Source organism: Colletotrichum costaricense (assembly GCF_030867565.1).
Source record: "Colletotrichum costaricense strain IMI 309622 chromosome Unknown Scaffold_18.1, whole genome shotgun sequence".
NCBI classification, from domain to species: domain Eukaryota; kingdom Fungi; phylum Ascomycota; class Sordariomycetes; order Glomerellales; family Glomerellaceae; genus Colletotrichum; species Colletotrichum costaricense.
The window spans coordinates 968,734-984,569 of NW_026848247.1; the positions used below are offsets into that span (position 1 = coordinate 968,734).

General features: G+C 53.3%; 7 protein-coding genes across 7 annotated transcripts; 4 read left to right on the forward strand and 3 right to left on the reverse strand.

The window, feature by feature from the left end:
• Nucleotides 1-301: 301 nt before the first annotated feature.
• Nucleotides 302-2,251, forward strand: CCOS01_13866 (U2 snRNP auxilliary factor; the record flags this gene model as incomplete). Its single annotated transcript, XM_060462010.1, has 6 exons — nt 302-326; nt 403-431; nt 489-1,592; nt 1,646-1,907; nt 1,961-2,172; nt 2,225-2,251. 6 exons carry the CDS (start codon nt 302-304, stop codon nt 2,249-2,251), a joined length of 1,659 nt encoding a protein of 552 aa, XP_060307730.1.
• A 1,242-nt stretch (nt 2,252-3,493) lies between these two features.
• On the forward strand, nt 3,494-4,263 carry CCOS01_13867 (ribosomal S13/S15 domain-containing protein; the record flags this gene model as incomplete). The annotated part of the gene is made up of 4 exons (XM_060462011.1): nt 3,494-3,695; nt 3,785-3,817; nt 3,960-4,006; nt 4,090-4,263. 4 exons carry the CDS (start codon nt 3,494-3,496, stop codon nt 4,261-4,263), a joined length of 456 nt encoding a protein of 151 aa, XP_060307731.1.
• A 482-nt stretch (nt 4,264-4,745) lies between these two features.
• Nucleotides 4,746-5,322, reverse strand: CCOS01_13868 (dpy-30 domain-containing protein; the record flags this gene model as incomplete). The annotated part of the gene is made up of 3 exons (XM_060462012.1): nt 4,746-4,821; nt 4,885-5,126; nt 5,185-5,322. The coding sequence occupies 3 exons, from the start codon at nt 5,320-5,322 to the stop codon at nt 4,746-4,748; spliced, it is 456 nt and encodes a 151-aa protein (XP_060307732.1).
• Nucleotides 5,323-5,865: 543 nt separating this feature from the next.
• Nucleotides 5,866-8,448, forward strand: CCOS01_13869 (uncharacterized protein; the record flags this gene model as incomplete). Its single annotated transcript, XM_060462013.1, has 2 exons — nt 5,866-6,374; nt 6,429-8,448. 2 exons carry the CDS (start codon nt 5,866-5,868, stop codon nt 8,446-8,448), a joined length of 2,529 nt encoding a protein of 842 aa, XP_060307733.1.
• A 975-nt stretch (nt 8,449-9,423) lies between these two features.
• CCOS01_13870 (uncharacterized protein) lies at nt 9,424-9,960 on the forward strand (the record flags this gene model as incomplete). Its single annotated transcript, XM_060462014.1, has 2 exons — nt 9,424-9,465; nt 9,526-9,960. 2 exons carry the CDS (start codon nt 9,424-9,426, stop codon nt 9,958-9,960), a joined length of 477 nt encoding a protein of 158 aa, XP_060307734.1.
• Nucleotides 9,961-12,083: 2,123 nt separating this feature from the next.
• Nucleotides 12,084-12,737, reverse strand: CCOS01_13871 (uncharacterized protein; the record flags this gene model as incomplete). Its single annotated transcript, XM_060462015.1, has 1 exon — nt 12,084-12,737. The coding sequence occupies one exon, from the start codon at nt 12,735-12,737 to the stop codon at nt 12,084-12,086; it is 654 nt and encodes a 217-aa protein (XP_060307735.1).
• Nucleotides 12,738-14,441: 1,704 nt separating this feature from the next.
• On the reverse strand, nt 14,442-15,533 carry CCOS01_13872 (uncharacterized protein; the record flags this gene model as incomplete). The annotated part of the gene is made up of 2 exons (XM_060462016.1): nt 14,442-14,811; nt 14,878-15,533. Coding segments are annotated over 2 exons (1,026 nt in total), but the record flags the coding sequence as incomplete, so codon positions are not given.
• Between the last annotated feature and the right edge of the window lie 303 nt (nt 15,534-15,836).

Here is a 15,836-nt window from a genome sequence, read left to right on the forward strand (position 1 = left end):
ACTGGATAGTATCTGCTGACTAACGCACTTCGACCAGGGATCACCTTAGCGCGGAAGGAAGCACCTCAAGCGGGCCCAGAGGTCAGGACAGATCCACTTTGATCAAAGCTCTTGGCCAATCATAGTACAGTTTCAGAGCTTGACCTCTTCAGGGAAAAAAGTTCCAGCCTCGCGCCTGTGGACTGGACGACTGCGCCTCTGCCTCACGCGGCAATCTTCAACTCCATCGCCAATTGCCTTCTCTAGCCTGGGTTGACCATCATTTACGATTAGCCTTAACACGCCACGTGCAATCGCAATCATGAACGGCGACGGCTATTCTCGTGGTAAGTCTGCACGATGTCTAACAGACCTGTCTGTACCGGTGCCTCTGTGTCTAACAAACGCCTTTTGGGGGAAAAGGTCGAGGAAAGGGATCTCGCGACTATCCGGTATGTGTCCATCAGTCATGATGAAGTACCTGCACCCAAAGCTGACGCTTGATACAGAGAGAGCGCGATGATAGACGCGGTGGCGATAGAGACAGACACCGAGACCGAAGACGTTCCCGTTCCCCCTACGACCGAAGCTCCAGACGTCGCGAGGATGAGGACAGTTACGCGACAAGTCGCAGCCATCGTGAGCGTGAGCGTGAGGATAGATACTCTGGGCGCGAGAGGCGCGGTGGAGATCGAGAGTGGGATCGCGACCGCGGATCCTCCAGACGCGATGCCAGAAGAGACGACGACGATCGCCCGCGGAGAGATCGCGACCCGTACGACGACCGACGCCGAGGCGGACGAGACAGAAATGAGGATGCCGGATTTGGCCGCCGTGAACAACAACAGCAACGCCAACGCAGCGCGACGCCACCTCCCAAGAAGAGAGAGCCTACACCTGATCTGACAAACATCACATCAGTATTGGAGCGCAAGCGACGTTTGACTCAGTGGGATATCAAACCCCCCGGCTATGAGAATGTCACTGCTGAACAAGCCAAGCTGTCAGGCATGTTCCCTCTGCCCGGGGCTCCTCGCCAGCAACCCATGGATCCCAGCAAGCTTCAAGCCATCATGAACCAGCCAGGTGGCCAAGTTAACAGCGCTGCGCTGAAGCCGAGCAACTCGCGCCAGGCCAAGCGTCTGCTCATCAACAACCTTCCCCCATCCACAACCGAAGAAACCCTCCAGAACTTCTTCAATTTGCAGCTGAACGGCCTTAACATCATTGAGAGCACCGACCCCTGCACCAGCTGCCAAGTTTCGAAGGACAACTCCTTCGCCGTAGTTGAGTTCAGAAACGCTTCCGAGGCCACCGTAGCCCTCGCTCTCGATGGCATTTCGATGGAGGCCGACGATGCCACGAATGGCGCCGCCGGTAGCCAAGGCCTTGTGATTCGTCGCCCGAAGGATTACATCGTTCCCGCGGTGGTTGACGACGTCCCATATGAGCCGGGTGTCGTTTCCAACACGGTGATCGACACCCCTAACAAGATTAGCGTTGTGAACATGCCTCCTTACCTGTCAGACGAGCAAGTATCGGAGCTTTTGGTATCGTTTGGCGAGCTCAAGGCGTTTGTGCTTGTTCGTGATAGAAGCACAGAAGAGTCTCGGGTAAGCTGAGTCGCATTTGGCCATCATACGTACCATACTAACTATCCTTGCAGGGAATTGCTTTCTGCGAGTACGTTGATCCAGCAGCTACGGACGTCGCCATTCAAGGCCTCAACGGTATGGATCTTGGAGACAAGAAGCTCAAGGTTCAGAAGGCCAGTGTCGGCGTAACTCAAGTTGCTGGGGTGGAAATGGGAGTTGCAGCTATGTCTATGCTGGCTGGAACGACCTCAACTGACTCTGAGGAAACCCGTGTTCTGCAACTTCTGAACATGGTTACTCCAGAGGAGTTGATGGACCCTGACGATTATGAGGGTAGGCGTCAACATCTAGTTCTGGTCTTGTGCACACATACTGACAGTCTGCAGAAATCAAAGAGGACGTTCAGGAAGAGTGTGCAAAGTTTGGTAACGTGCTGGATATCAAGATTCCTCGTCCCGTGGGAGGCAGCAGACAATCTGCTGGTGTTGGCAAGATTTTCGTCAAGTTCGAGACCAAGGAGTCATCCAAGAAAGCGCTCCAAGCACTCGCAGGACGCAAGTTTGCGGATCGTACTGTTGTTACCACCTACTTCCCCGAGGTAAGAAGAGCCCCAGGATGGCATTGCGAGACAATTACTGACTCTGCTGCAGGAAAACTTCGAAGTCGGTGCCTGGTAACCATTTTCACATTGGGCACAAGGAACAGCGAGATAACATCACCAAAAAGGCAAGGCTCGGCGGAAAAGGGAAATTTAGGCCGATCATATTCTGACAGCCTTGTAACCATTGAAAATGCTGTATCATAATTCCGCGATGCGGGCCTCAGGCGACAGGGACGGGAGCACCCACCAAGTCGCAAAATTGCAGATGACTTGTGGCGGCTTCAAGCCGGCGCGGTGGAGGAAAATTAGGGGTGTTCTATAAAAACTTTCGACTGAAAACCATGGTTAAAGGTGTTGATTATACCTGCGTAATTGTATTTGCATCAATGGAACACTTCTATATGTTTGGTAGGTGTCGAAGTTCAGAGGTTGTGTTATTTTCGACTCCAAAACGTCTAGGCCTACAGCGTTCTTCAGTCACTTCGAGTCACAGGAGTTGGAACCATTCTTTTGCTCATGTTTTGATTTGCTATCTATCCAGGGGTTACGCTTCATCAAGGTTGACTCTGTGTGTATGATATTCTGATGCGCTTCACTTGAGGCGTCAATGAAGACCAGAATCTGTTCCAAGTGTAGACCTTTACAGCTTGTTAGCTTTCCGTTCAGAATTCGAATGATTGAAATTGAGAGAGAAAAGGTGCAGTATCAGAAGTCCTGTTCATTCATTAAGCCCGAAGACTTTAAAATAAGAGGTACCAGAAAAAAGTAATAATGGAGGATCATCATTTGATGCATAGGGGGTAAACGAGGAGCATACGTGAGCGATTCTTACCTGGGGGGGAGGATGTAGAGAGGCACCGCGAAGCAGCACTCAGCGGCGATGTATCTGATCTGTCCATCTCTCAAAGAGTTGAGGTTGAGGGAGCAAGAAGAAAAATCTTGAGCTCACGAAGCTTGAGGTAAGCAAAAGAGTGCACGGACCAAGGTGAGGCTGCTTGGCCCCGTAAATCCGGCCCAGTAGCGGGTCCTCCAAAATTTTTCAGACCAAGCCCAGACGGGACAAGGATGGTAGGCTGCGAGCTCGTCGTTGAAGCCAGCTGGGCCCAGCAGGAGGAAGGAGCACTGCACTCAAGCAGCTGCCCTAATTAAGCGAGGTTCTCCCGCCCGCACAATCCACCCCGTCCACGCCGACCGGCAGCCCGCTCAAACATATCGCAATTGATCGTGAACTTTTTTCCCTTCCCTTTTCAAATCCGACCAGCGACCGACCGACTGACCCCCTCGACTCCAGCCGACAACACCACAAACCACCGTCAAAATGGGCCGTCTTCACTCCAAGGGAAAGGGTATCTCCGCCTCGGCGATTCCCTACAGCCGCAACCCCCCTTCGTGGCTCAAGACCACCCCCGAGCAGGTCGTTGACCAGATCTGCAAGCTGGCCAAGAAGGGCGCTACCCCTTCCCAGATCGGTGTCATTCTCCGTGACTCCCACGGCGTTGCCCAGGTCCGCGTTGTCACCGGTATGTCGAAATCGAAATCTCCCAAAGTCTCTGCAGGAGAATCACAAAAGAAGAAGAATTCCGCAACTGACTATTTTCGCTCACTACAGGCAACCGTATCCTTCGCATCCTCAAGTCCAGCGGTACGATCCCAGTTATATGAACACACCAAGCGGCGACTTCGATGTCGAAAGATTATCAAAACTGTCCGCGAGGAGCAATCCTCTTTACTGCATTTAATGCGCCTCTGCTTGGTCTAGGCTGACAGAGAGATATGATGAACAGGCCTCGCTCCCGATATCCCTGAGGACCTTTACATGCTCATCAAGAAGGTAAGCCGTTGGCGCCGGAGACGGTCGTCTCTATCTGTTCGGAGGAAGACGCGGGTGAATAGCTAACCAATTGGGTGATACAGGCTGTTGCCGTCCGCAAGCACCTTGAGCGCAACCGCAAGGACAAGGACTCCAAGTTCCGCCTCATTCTCATCGAGTCCCGTATCCACCGTCTCGCCCGCTACTACAAGACCGTCGGTGTCCTCCCCCCTACCTGGAGATACGAGTCCGCCACCGCCTCCACCATCGTCTCTTAAGCGCCCTTTAACCGCTATCACGAACGAATGGATTGGTCGTCGCATGACGCGGTGGATTCTGGTCATGGAGTTGGGGTATTAGGAAAGTGCATTTAGAGCTCTGATGCCAGCTCTCTAGGCCCGGTGGCCGCGCGGGGATTTCTCACGCCGCGGAGGAGGAGTAAAAGTTTCCCTGCATGTCACTCGAAAGAAGTAGACATAAACCAAACAAAAATGAGGAAATTCTTCCAAGGCAACACCAACGTCTATGAGTGTTTAAAGGGCTACTTCGAGGAATCAAAAGTTTTATGAACTGGGTATCATTCATATCGTCATGACCTTGAAGCATAATGCCCAAAGTAGCTATTGCAAAGACTTTTCTGCTTCCTAAACGCCCAGCTTCATGCCAACCAAATCAAGAGCCCATTGTCCCAAATGATTATGCCATCCAAGCCTGTATATCGCCTTGTGGTGTGATAGCAAAAGAAAGCTCGCCCAGCAGCTCAGGCAGAAGGCTCGTTTCTACGACGGGACTCCTCGAGAAGGAAGTTGCCCAAGACGTGAAGAGGATTAGCAGGCCTAGAACACAGCGCGATTAGCCTTCGTACCATAGGTTATGACCATAGTAGGAGCAGTCCTTACTGGTTCTTGCTGATAATCTTCATGCCCTCGAGCAGAGCAGCGGTGACGTGGTTGTTGATGTACATGCGGGCATTGTCGCCATGCTCTACCGCGCGGTTGGGGAAGTTCGTCGCATTGGTGTCGGGATGAACTGAGCCAGCACGAGAGCTAGCCTCACCATTGACATTGCGGTTGGGAGTACCGGTTCGGCCAGGAGCAGGACTGGGGGCGCTCGGGGCGGCCTGCGGGATCGGGACGGGGGACTGTAATATTGAGATTAGCGAAGCCTGAGACGAGCGCATGACATTCTCAAGATCATACTGAAGCAGGTTCGCCAGCATCAGCCATAGGGATGTCGAGGCTAGCAGCATCGGCCATCGTGGTAGCAGGCGCAGGAGCAAACGTAGAATCTGCAGGCGCAGTGGCTTCCTGGGTAACAGGCTCTGCTGGGTTGGACATTGTGAAGGATGGAAGATGCGATAAAGACGATTGGTTGATTTTGTGCTATGGCGCAAACGCCCGATTGGAAATAGAGCAGGTGTCGAAGGCAAGATTCGTTAACTAGTAAGGATAGGTACTTGCGATTTGTTGGTTATCGGAAGTTGTGAAGTTTGCGACGGCAAAGGCAAGGTGCGCAAAGACGAAGTTTTCAAAGCAACAAGACACACCAAGGCGATGAACGATTGGAGTGAATCGATTGGAGAAAGAACGATCGTTCCGGAGCTCCAATAGTATTTTGAGGTCGAGGAAGTTGCGACAGTCGGGAGGGTCTGACGAAGAAGCTGTGGTTGTGGTGGGCCAGAAGAATCAGAGCTCATTTACGCGGGGTCACCTGATCTCGCGTTCAAAGGCGCTTTCCCTCCTACGGCAGCCTGTTTCCTTCGCGTCTCCATTGCACATGACGCCACCAAGGCAAACCCCATTGATGATCTTTACAAACTACGCTGGTTGACCTCATCAAGAGCCGTCTCTCTACGATGTCACTATTGATCAATTCGCACTATGGACGCCTTCGTACAGCGGCTCCCACGCCCGAGATCACAGCCTTCTTCAAGATCTCCAACGAGACCCTCGCCGCTCGGTGAGAGACCCGCAAAGAAGGCCAAGGTCGAAATTCAGGACAGCGATTGTGACGATGATGACAATATCAAGTCTGAAACCGATGAGGCTGATACCTCAGGCCTGACAGTCAATGATGTATCTGACGCAGACGACGACGTCAAGCACCACACACGGCAGACTGACATCGAGAGCACTTTGCCACCCATCCAGTTGGACAAAGAGGCGATCGAGGAATATGAATTGATGAGGAGCTCTCAAGTCAGCGCCCCTGAAGACGAAACAGCCGTCGCGCCTGAACGAAAGTGGGTAAGGGGCAAGAGCTCCATCTACGTGGATGCGTTCAACCTCGCCTTGGATACTGTCTTGGCAGATGAATCCCATTTGTTTGACGCCAAGGAGTGTAACGTATTCGAGCAATGGAAATCGTTGGGCTACGAAGCCCAGTACCTGTGAGTTTGTCCTAATTCCATCGCATTGCTCTTCTGGACTGATGGCTTGCGTAGATATGTGCGCTTGTTCTTGCGCAAGACTTCCGCTTGGCACCGTCAAGACCGGCTGGGATACTACAGTGATGTTTCGGATCCTGAAGCTGCCATTGCGTCTCTGCAGAAAGTCAGAGATCTTCCCGAGCCTGATGCTCCCGCATGCAGCAATCCTGTCGAAGGCATTGACCTGGAAGAGTTTAGTTTAGACGGCACTTTCACATTTGCCGATGCTTCTGAGGAACACATCACGACCATCGAAGAGGCGTCTTCATTGCTAAGCCTAGACGAACTAAAGGATCTTGCTAAAGAGGCCAAATTCCAGGGACGTAACAAAGCCGACTTGGTGAAAGCGCTGTGCCGAACAGGCTATCAGCAGACCGGGCTCTTTGCTCATGGGCTACAACGGTCTGGCAGCGGCGAGTCCCAGACTGCTCGAGGTCTAATGCGAGATCGCCACGATACTCCACCGCTTCTCAGCAGGCAAGACTCGAACCAGACGCAACACTTTCTAGAAAAGATCAGGATCATCACAGGCCCTTGCATCAGGCTATCGCCACTGACATATAAACTCTTCGAGAGGGTGCACCTGGTCTTCTACCGGTCGACAGAATGGACTGAGAAGTCTCTGACGGCCATTATTCTTGCTAGCATCGCACGCCGGAATTACCCAGAGTACATTGTCTGCCGAAGTACGAACATTTTTGCTTCTCGAAGACATGTTCTCGAGTTCGAGTCAGCAGTTCGTGTCGAAGCCGAGGTCGATCAGATCCTGGAGTTCAATGGCTCGCCGGGTGAGGCAGGTCTTCGCAAGGTTGTGGATGTCTTTGATCGTGTCTACCCTCGGTGGAAAACACTTTTAACAGAAGAGCAAGACAAGGAAAAGCGATTATACGAAGAAGGTGAAGGCGCCTACTTGAGAAGGTTCACCCCTGTTCATTCCTACACGCGCATTGTCCACAAGGCAGCATATGTGTTTGGGAAGTTAAAGGATTACGAACGCGAACACTCTATTCTCACTGAACTTCTCTACCAGCACCTGTTCCATCCTGCTAGGCGAGGCAGTTGGTATCAACGAAAGGCTCTCTTAGAGGAACACTACATGTATGCACTAGATGCCAACGCAGTGTCTCCCGATCCCGATATTCAGAAGAAGCATTGGAAACGAATTGCAGCGACGACTTGCGAGACAGCGCTAGAGGACAATGAGTGCCATCTGATCTACCATTACGATTTGCAGAAGCGTCTGCTCAAGCTCGAGAAACAGCTCCGCATCCCACGACGACTTCAGCACGACTTTGGCCACGTTCGTCTCCAAAAGCCACTAGAGCATACTGTTGAGGGCATCCAGGTGATCAAAGAAGACCGCCAAGGCAGAAATGGCCGACAAGCAAGTACGAAGACGATTTGGGTCGATGAACTAGAGGAAGGTGGCGAATGCAGCGTCGAAGAGATGTGCCTGAGTTGGTACCGAAGCAAGGGCTATAAAGGATACCACGCCGAGGGAGGCATCGTTCGCACACTTTTCGCCTATCTTTTCTACGACATTCTGTTCCTCTACATCCCAAATGTATTTCAGACAGCTTATCAGACTTGCCCCTTGGACCTCCATACGGATTCATTCTATCCGACGCGGCTGTCCGAGATTAATCACCGACTAGTCGAGATAGGCAACGGCGGTGCGGAAACCATCATCCGCAAGATCGATGCCAGAGAGCGCGAACGACGAACTTGTGTTATCGGCCTCAATTGGGACTACGACGTTGAGGATCTTGTGGAGCTGGTCGGGTGCTTCGATGGTAGCGCACTGGCCGCTCTCTGCAAGGTGATGGCACAGGAGTACCGACAGCGGGGCGGAGGTCTGCCCGACTTGATCCTCTGGCGGACGGAGCCGAAAAAGGAATATATGTTCGCCGAGGTCAAAAGCGCCAATGACCGTCTCAGTGACACTCAGAGACTATGGATCCATGTTCTCACGGGTGCAGGTGTGAAGGTTGTCCTTTGTAACGCCGTGGCCAAGGAAGTCAAAACTGTTGACTGAAGACGCCTTCAGAGTTCTCGAGGATCCCTCCATGTCGAAAGATATTTTGATTCGCTCTTATGGGTATCCTTCTAGGATATGGCGTGGTGTTACAGGGAGTGGAGATTGCTCTGAAAGCTCAGCGCTTCCCGAACCCGGGAGATATGGCAATATCTTCGACCACGCTGGGTGCCAGTCCATGAGCAAAACATGCCAGCTTCGAGGTCAAGATTACTTGAAATTGGAAATGGCTCGCGGTGCCTGGTTCCTATGCGCCGGATCAGCCGAGCTCATCTCAAGGGCGGGGAGCCGAAGTACGACATATGGCGAGGCCAAAAATAGGATTTTGATCTTCAGCGATCCGCAATCACTTTGAACCCATGGAAGCAAAGAACGACGAAAGAAGATTATGAAACGGCCGAGTTGCCACTAAAAGCTGCACCTAAGCTGTTTTCTGATCACCAGTCAAGGAACTACAGCACCTCGAACAACCAATCGCTTATCCATGATTGGTGATTTACAGTCCTGTTTCAATCTGATCATTTGACAAACTGTTGAAAGACTTGGCTCCAGTTTCAGCATTACCAGGGTTTTCAAGTCGTGGCGCCGGGGGGAGGCTAAATCTGGTATCAGAATTCGAGACATCCAGTCAGAGGCGACAACCGGCAGGCAGGGCTCGTTTTGGGTCGGAGATTTTTATGAATCACATGCAGCCAATCACGCAAAATCGTCAAAGGTCAGTACTTTGGTTGACGAGGTTGAACGGAACCCTGCGTTGTACTGGGTCATCGGAGGCCAGACAGGCAATGAAATCTCACATTCTCACCGAGATTGGAAGACGCAGCACCACAGGCACCCTTTCCCAAGGCTTGCAGCAGTCTCGATCTTTGCCCCTCCTCGCGCTACTGATGTCGCATCTTTGGGGGTGGAGGTCGTCACACTCGCGGTTGGTCTGGCGTCTCGTTTACTGCGTGCGTGTGCTAATGTGGTCCAGACATGCGTCCTAAACATGCTGCTAATGTACGGGACGACGACTCCGTACGTAGTGCCATTTCATGTCTCTATGATTTATCGACCTTCTTCACCGCCAGATGACAGAAGTCGATAGCAACCAACCAATATGGGATTCACTGTTCCCAGCAACGGAACATTACCGGCATCTTCCCTCGAGAGAGCGCAAACCCCCATCCCAATTCTTTTCGTCTCTGCTCATTGCTGAACCTCACTGCTGAACCACCCATGCCCATTTTCGAAGCAGAAGGTCAGAAGGTTCCAGCTCTGTGGGAGCAGCTTGACTTGCGACCGAGCTCTTTGCGACGAGTGACTCTGCGTCAAGGGTCAAAAAACCAAAAGTCACAGACGCTTCGCCTGGCCGCGCCCACCATGATCCCCACACCAGCACGCCGGCGCTTAAACCTCGACCAATCCGCTGCCTCCCCGCCGACCGTTGGTGATGGTCCTGACGGGAACCGGGACACCGCGGAACCCCTGTCATTCCCGCCGTCGAACCAATCAAGACCCCGGCCATTCTGAGGACAGGCGCTTAGCAAAGTGAGGTGACTGGGGGTCCTCCACGGCTTCGCTCCGTACGCGACCACCCACCCCCATGCAGTGCCCGGGATGCTGGGTCGTACCATGGCCGGATCTGGCAAGGCGCCTCAGGCCGCTTTTACTGGTCCTTTTCTCGAGTTCTTTCTGACTGGACGTTTCGCCTGCTTGGTACTTTTCTTTGGCTTGACGACAAGCCCTTGACTGCGTCTGAGCTGTTGACTCTGTCCCTTGGCGGTCTCCGAAACGCAGTGTTCCTTGGATCTCAACCGCGAACCTGCAAGAGATGCCTTCTGGGACAAAAGCCAACTAAAAGAAAGGAAACAAAATCACACACGCAACATGCACACCTTGGGGAGTGCATGTGCGTATCTGTGTGAGTGTGAGGCAATCATGGACCTCATCAGCCGTGGTCTATTCCCCAAAAGGCGACGAAAAGGTTAAGCGGACCACGGAGGAGGGGAGGGGGCCGTAAGGAACGAATTTGGGAAGACATGGGTGCGCCTTTCTACACTTCAGTCATCACCGCATTGCCCATCACGACTGCAACACCAAGCCACGACTAGCAGCGGGAGGAGGATGATGACGCCCCGGCGCCAGCAACATCAGCAGCGACGGTGGCAGGAGCAGCATCTATAGTGCTGTGATGTGATGCCCGCTCTCCGGCCGGGACTTGACGCATCACCGCCGAACCATCACCCCCCATTCCAACCCCATCTAGCCTACCTTCTGCCGGGTGGTTGCCCCCCTCCCCTCCGGTTCGATTGCACCGCTTTCCAATGTTTTCCCTCATATTGGATCACTGAAGATCGACGGCTATTACATCGATCCGTCATCGCATCCCCCTGCTTGGCGTGGTTTCCCATCTGATGGGGAGGGGTATACAACTCGGCTGTTCAAGAGAGAGCGTACCAAACCCAAAGTGTGACGGGATTGTATGGGTATGATGAGGTGAAGGGCAGGATAAGGCGGACGGGATGGCATCCCCCATCTCCTCAGCGGAAACCGAGGCGGGGCGAAAGAAGGGTACAGCGGCCAGCCAGCTGAAATTGAAGACAAACTACGGTCAGATGGTCAATTATGACGCCCAGTCACACGATTGAGAGCAAATATTCGATGAGTGGATCTCCGAGAACGTGGTCACGGCTCTTTACTTGGAATCACCATACGTGGGTTCGACGCCATGTCCGCGAGGAACTGGAGCAAGATCTTGGAACAAGATATTTTTACCTCTGAAGATCATAAGAAATCTACCCGTTTCCTCGTCAACTCCACCCGGCCGGCCATCGCGGCCTCTTCTCCCCCTCCCCGCTAAAGCGCGGGACCATAACAAACCCACGATGCTGGCGGCCGCTGATGCGGCCGCGCTGCACGAGGATGCCCACGGTGCAACGATAAACAAATAAACACAGACACATACACAATGATTCGTCACAATCGCTCTTGCGGTGCGAGAGTTGTCCTCGAGAGACGCAATTTAGTAAGGTTAAGATATACACAGGATGCTGATATTAGGCTACCTGGCTCGCTGTATAGTAGGTATCTTGCCCACCCCAGGGAGATCTCCTTCATCGTCTTCCAAAAATTCCAAGACGCATTCAAACTTTCTCCCCCATTCAGATAATCAAGTCCGCCCACCCAAATAGTTTCTGGTATCGAACATGAGCATCGTAGAGACGCCAAAGAACTCCGTTTGGCCCGGTCCCAATCGAGGACCGGTAGATGATTCGAAACAAAAGACCAACCATTTCCCTTCTCTCTTTCGCAACATATTCCTTGAGATGAACCAATCAGTGATTTCACCCTCATGTTTGCCTCCATATCATGGTATGCGCCAGCTGGTGTGCGCCAAGTTACTTCCGTTAAGTCATATCGTGGTTAAGTCCCTGCGTGGGAAGAGCCTGCTTCATCACATGTCTTGCTTCTCTTTTTTGTGGCGCTAGGCCTAGGTCGTCAAATGGTACTGCGTTTTTGCTGAGGGTAACGTTGTTGAGGCGATGGTGATGGTGATGGTGAAGGTAGGTGGAACAAAAAAGAAGATAGATCGGGATATGTAGTGCCGATGTCGTGTTAGGTTAAAGTGGATGCGTTCGCTTTGGTCCAGATGTTCATTCCACCTTCCTCCTCTTCCCCTTTGGCGCGGGGTTCATCCTCGGCGTGTAAGTTACTGTCCGCGTGACCACCTCGCGGATGTGACGGACGCTAGTTCTCGAGGGCTTCTTTGAATCATTCAACCTCTTGGCCTTGAGTGCTGCGTCCCAATCGAATACTGAGTGAACCGATCTGGCGCTGAAGGGTGACCGTGCGCTCATTGGTGAGTCCAGGTGCGATACTGCTGGAGAGGGCGGGATCTTGAGGCTCGGGAAAGAATTCGCACCGGTGGGAGGTGCTGACATTGGCAGATGTGTGAATGGGCTTGGCGGGATGGCCGGTGCCGTAGCCGGAGCTTTATGCTCGTGTTCACACTTGCAAGAGATATCGGTCTGCTCGCTGGTGGCGGTGGAAGGCAACGAGTCCGGCGTGGACTCGGGAGTAGTCTCGCCAGAGGTTGATGACTTGAAAGCAGCCGGTGAGTTGAGAGACATGGCCTTGAGGAAATCCGTGTAGGCGGTTGGCGGGCTAATGGGTGTCTTGATGGGAAGGTCCTTGCAAGACATGGGTCTGGCAGAGAGCGGAGTCGAAGCCGAGAACATATTTTCCGAGGGGAAAGTGCTGGTGACGGGCGTGGCCAGCTGGGCTAACTTGGGTCTGTTGACGGGCATGATGGCTTGAGGCGGAAGGAGAGGCGGGAGAAGAGTGAGGTAGTAGCGAATGTGTGCGTGGAGAGATGTCCAGTCAACTAAATGACTCTGACGTGGTGAGAGAGGAGGAAGTCAGGCTGCCTACGAGCTGCAGAGACAAGTCGCCTGGGGAGAGAAGGGAGAGAGAAGACCGGTAGTTGCGAGGGTGGGTGGACGTTATATTATTTCGAAGAGAATGCGGTGGGCGCTTGTGTATGTGTGCAGTCGTAGTGTAAGTGAGCCGGAAAGAGGACTGCAGTGCGAGGTCAAGCTCTGACGGCGGCAAGGAGAATGGAAGGTTTTAGGAAGCTGATGTGCTCCCGGAAGTCTGGTCTGGGGTTGCTGGGGGCTTGAACAGGTGGGCAATAACAAGCCAGTGCTATTCGCCAGGAATGGGTTTCGAGTTTGGGCGGGAAGACAAGCAGGCAGACAAAATGTCAGTCTTTCCAGGTCGGCAGGCTGGACAAGGGAGGGGCAGAGTTGTGAGAGGGGTGAAGAAGGGGGCGTCTGGTGATGAGATGCCGCGGACGAGGGGGAGGGGTGGATGGCCTGAAGAGAAACAAACAACAGAGAGGATGTAGAGCCTGCACCAAAAGGCTGCGGTAGCGCGTGAAGGATTCTGTGAGGTGAAGAGGAGTCGTGATGTGTTGGTGACAGCGGATACAGATGGTCCAACGAGAGGAAAGCAGTGGCGCGCGGCGGGAGCGTCGAGGAGAGCGGTTGACACGAACAAGAGCGAGAGCGTGGTGGTGGGGAGGACGGGACAGTAATCGAGAGGAGCGGACGCGGAAGTCGAGAGAGACTGAGGTTGACCGGGGTCTCTCTAAAGCGGCAGGGAAGCAGTGGGTGGATGAGCTGGGATTGGTCGTGGAGCTTCAACAGACGACGGTCTGATTCGTTGCGCGGGCGCGTGTGGTGTGTGGTGTTCACTGCCTTAGTGCGTGCTGAGCCTGCTGCAGGAGACAGCGAAACAGAGAGACTGGACAGAGACGGGAACGGGGCCTGTCAGGGCAGTGAAAGAGCCAAAGCGGACAAGGGGTCGATGAACTGCTGCCGCAGCAATTAATTTGCCTCTATTGGCGTCCCTTCTTTAGACGAACCGGCTCGTTGCACGCCAAAAGAAAGCGGGCAAATTTTGTTCTGGGCTGTGACCTACACAGCGGTTGGCCTTCGTCCCGTGCTTTGCTGCGGTGCCCGAAGCTGCCGTTGGCTGTGATGGAATAAGGTAGACTGGCTGGTCTTTTTTTTTTGTTCCGGTTGTTTGCGTCTAAAGACGACAAGCCAATGGGAGTGGCTTGGTTTGAGGAAGCGGTTGGCGTTCGGCGGATGGCTGGGATCACCGTTTGTCCCGTCGCGCGATCGTGGATGCCTCGTGGCCTCTCGCCCGGTAAATGTGATGAATGTGTGATTATTGGATGAGCCTTGGTCCAAGGTATTAGTCGGGTGTCGGGTAGCAAGTCAGCTAAGGCAGGCTCAGGTAGTGGCGTAGTGCAATGACGATGTTGCTTTGTACGGATGTCTCGTCGATTGGGATTGGTTGGCTATCAAAGGTAACCGGCACCTGTAACTCGTAGTCGTCCAGTAGATAGGTATCTAGTATCGTCCCAAAAGCGGAGGCTACAAAGACTCGCAGCACTGGGTGGAGGTGATGCGCCGTGTAAGTGGAGAGAGGGATGCAAAGCCAGCTCAGGCGGTGGATGGTAGGAGAGGCAACAGGGACAGAGACAGAATGCCGTAGAGAAGCAAAGACAAGCGATCGTAGAGCGCGAGTAACTCGAATGCGAAGCTACCTGAGCTAGCAAGAATCAAGAAGGCAGTGACCCGGCGTGGAGAGGCCTCGATTTCTGGTCTGAAAGGCTGATACAGAGGCGTGATTGGCTCTCGGAGGAGGCTCGCGGTGAGGTGTCGTGCAGTTGCGGGCTGTCCGTCGCTGGGTCCAACGGGGCTGCTTATGGGCGCTAGCAGAGAAGCACTGTAGCCAGTCAAAGAGGTGGAATTGCAGTGGGAAGACAAGAGTCGGCCGGGGCAGCCGTCCGGAGGGTGTTCCGCGGTCGAGCTGGCTATTCTTAGTGCTGTGTGTCTATGACTGGTGATTGGACGCTGGCCGAGGGCGCTTTCTCACCTGTAAATCCCCACGTCGTCCACCAGATCTTGCAGATGAGTCTTCTGCCGGGAAGATGTGTCGAGAACCGGTCCCGATAGTGATGAGTGGCGAGGCGGAGCAAGAATCTCGTTGGATGGTCCGGAAGATTCGAAGCTAACAAAGACGGGACACAAGAAAAGACGTCTCGGTCCGATGACGATGAAGCCGGGGTGGGCAAGAGAGGAATCGAGAGGCAAAGACGAGAAACAGACGTCGTCAAGCGTCGTCAGACCTCGTGATGACAGTGGGGCCGAGAGAAGGCGCCGGAGCTGATTGATGCCGCAATGAATACGGACGGGAGTGACAGCTGAACAGGGGAAGCAGGATGCAACCAGTGGATGATGAGTGCACCTGATGATCTGAGATGAGGTGGATGTCAAGGTGAAGATGCCTCGGTCTGTGGTGTGAGGCAAGAGACCTGGACCCGAGAGGAGGACAAGAATTTTGCAATGAGGAAGGAAACAAGGGTGTGAGCCGAGTGTGATTGCCTTGTTGGTTCTGGTGTCGGTGTTGGTTGGTGTTGGAAGGAAGGAAGGAAAGCGCTTGGCTCTCGACTTCTTGGTTTGGGGGCTTTCGAGTGATGAGAAGGGAAAGGGAAGGAAGAGCTGAATGATCACGAGCTTCCTTCTTTTTTTTCCAGCATCACTGTCGACCGGGTTGAGCCACCGTTTTATCCAGCGGGCAGTCCATCCATACGAGTTTCTTGTCTAAGGTACTCGGCCTCACGATCCATCTGTCAAGCGCCTGCCTCCATTCGCGACCTGCTTGACATCGACTTGGTCGCCCAAAGTCAAGACGAAGACAAAAACAAATAATTGAAATTCGTTTTTTGAAGTTCAATTCCTGCTTCACTCCGCGCGCGGCACCGTTCGGCGTCTCGACTCTCGACACTCCCTCGATCGATTTGAGCCTATCTTTCCCTCTCTTCTCAAGCGCTC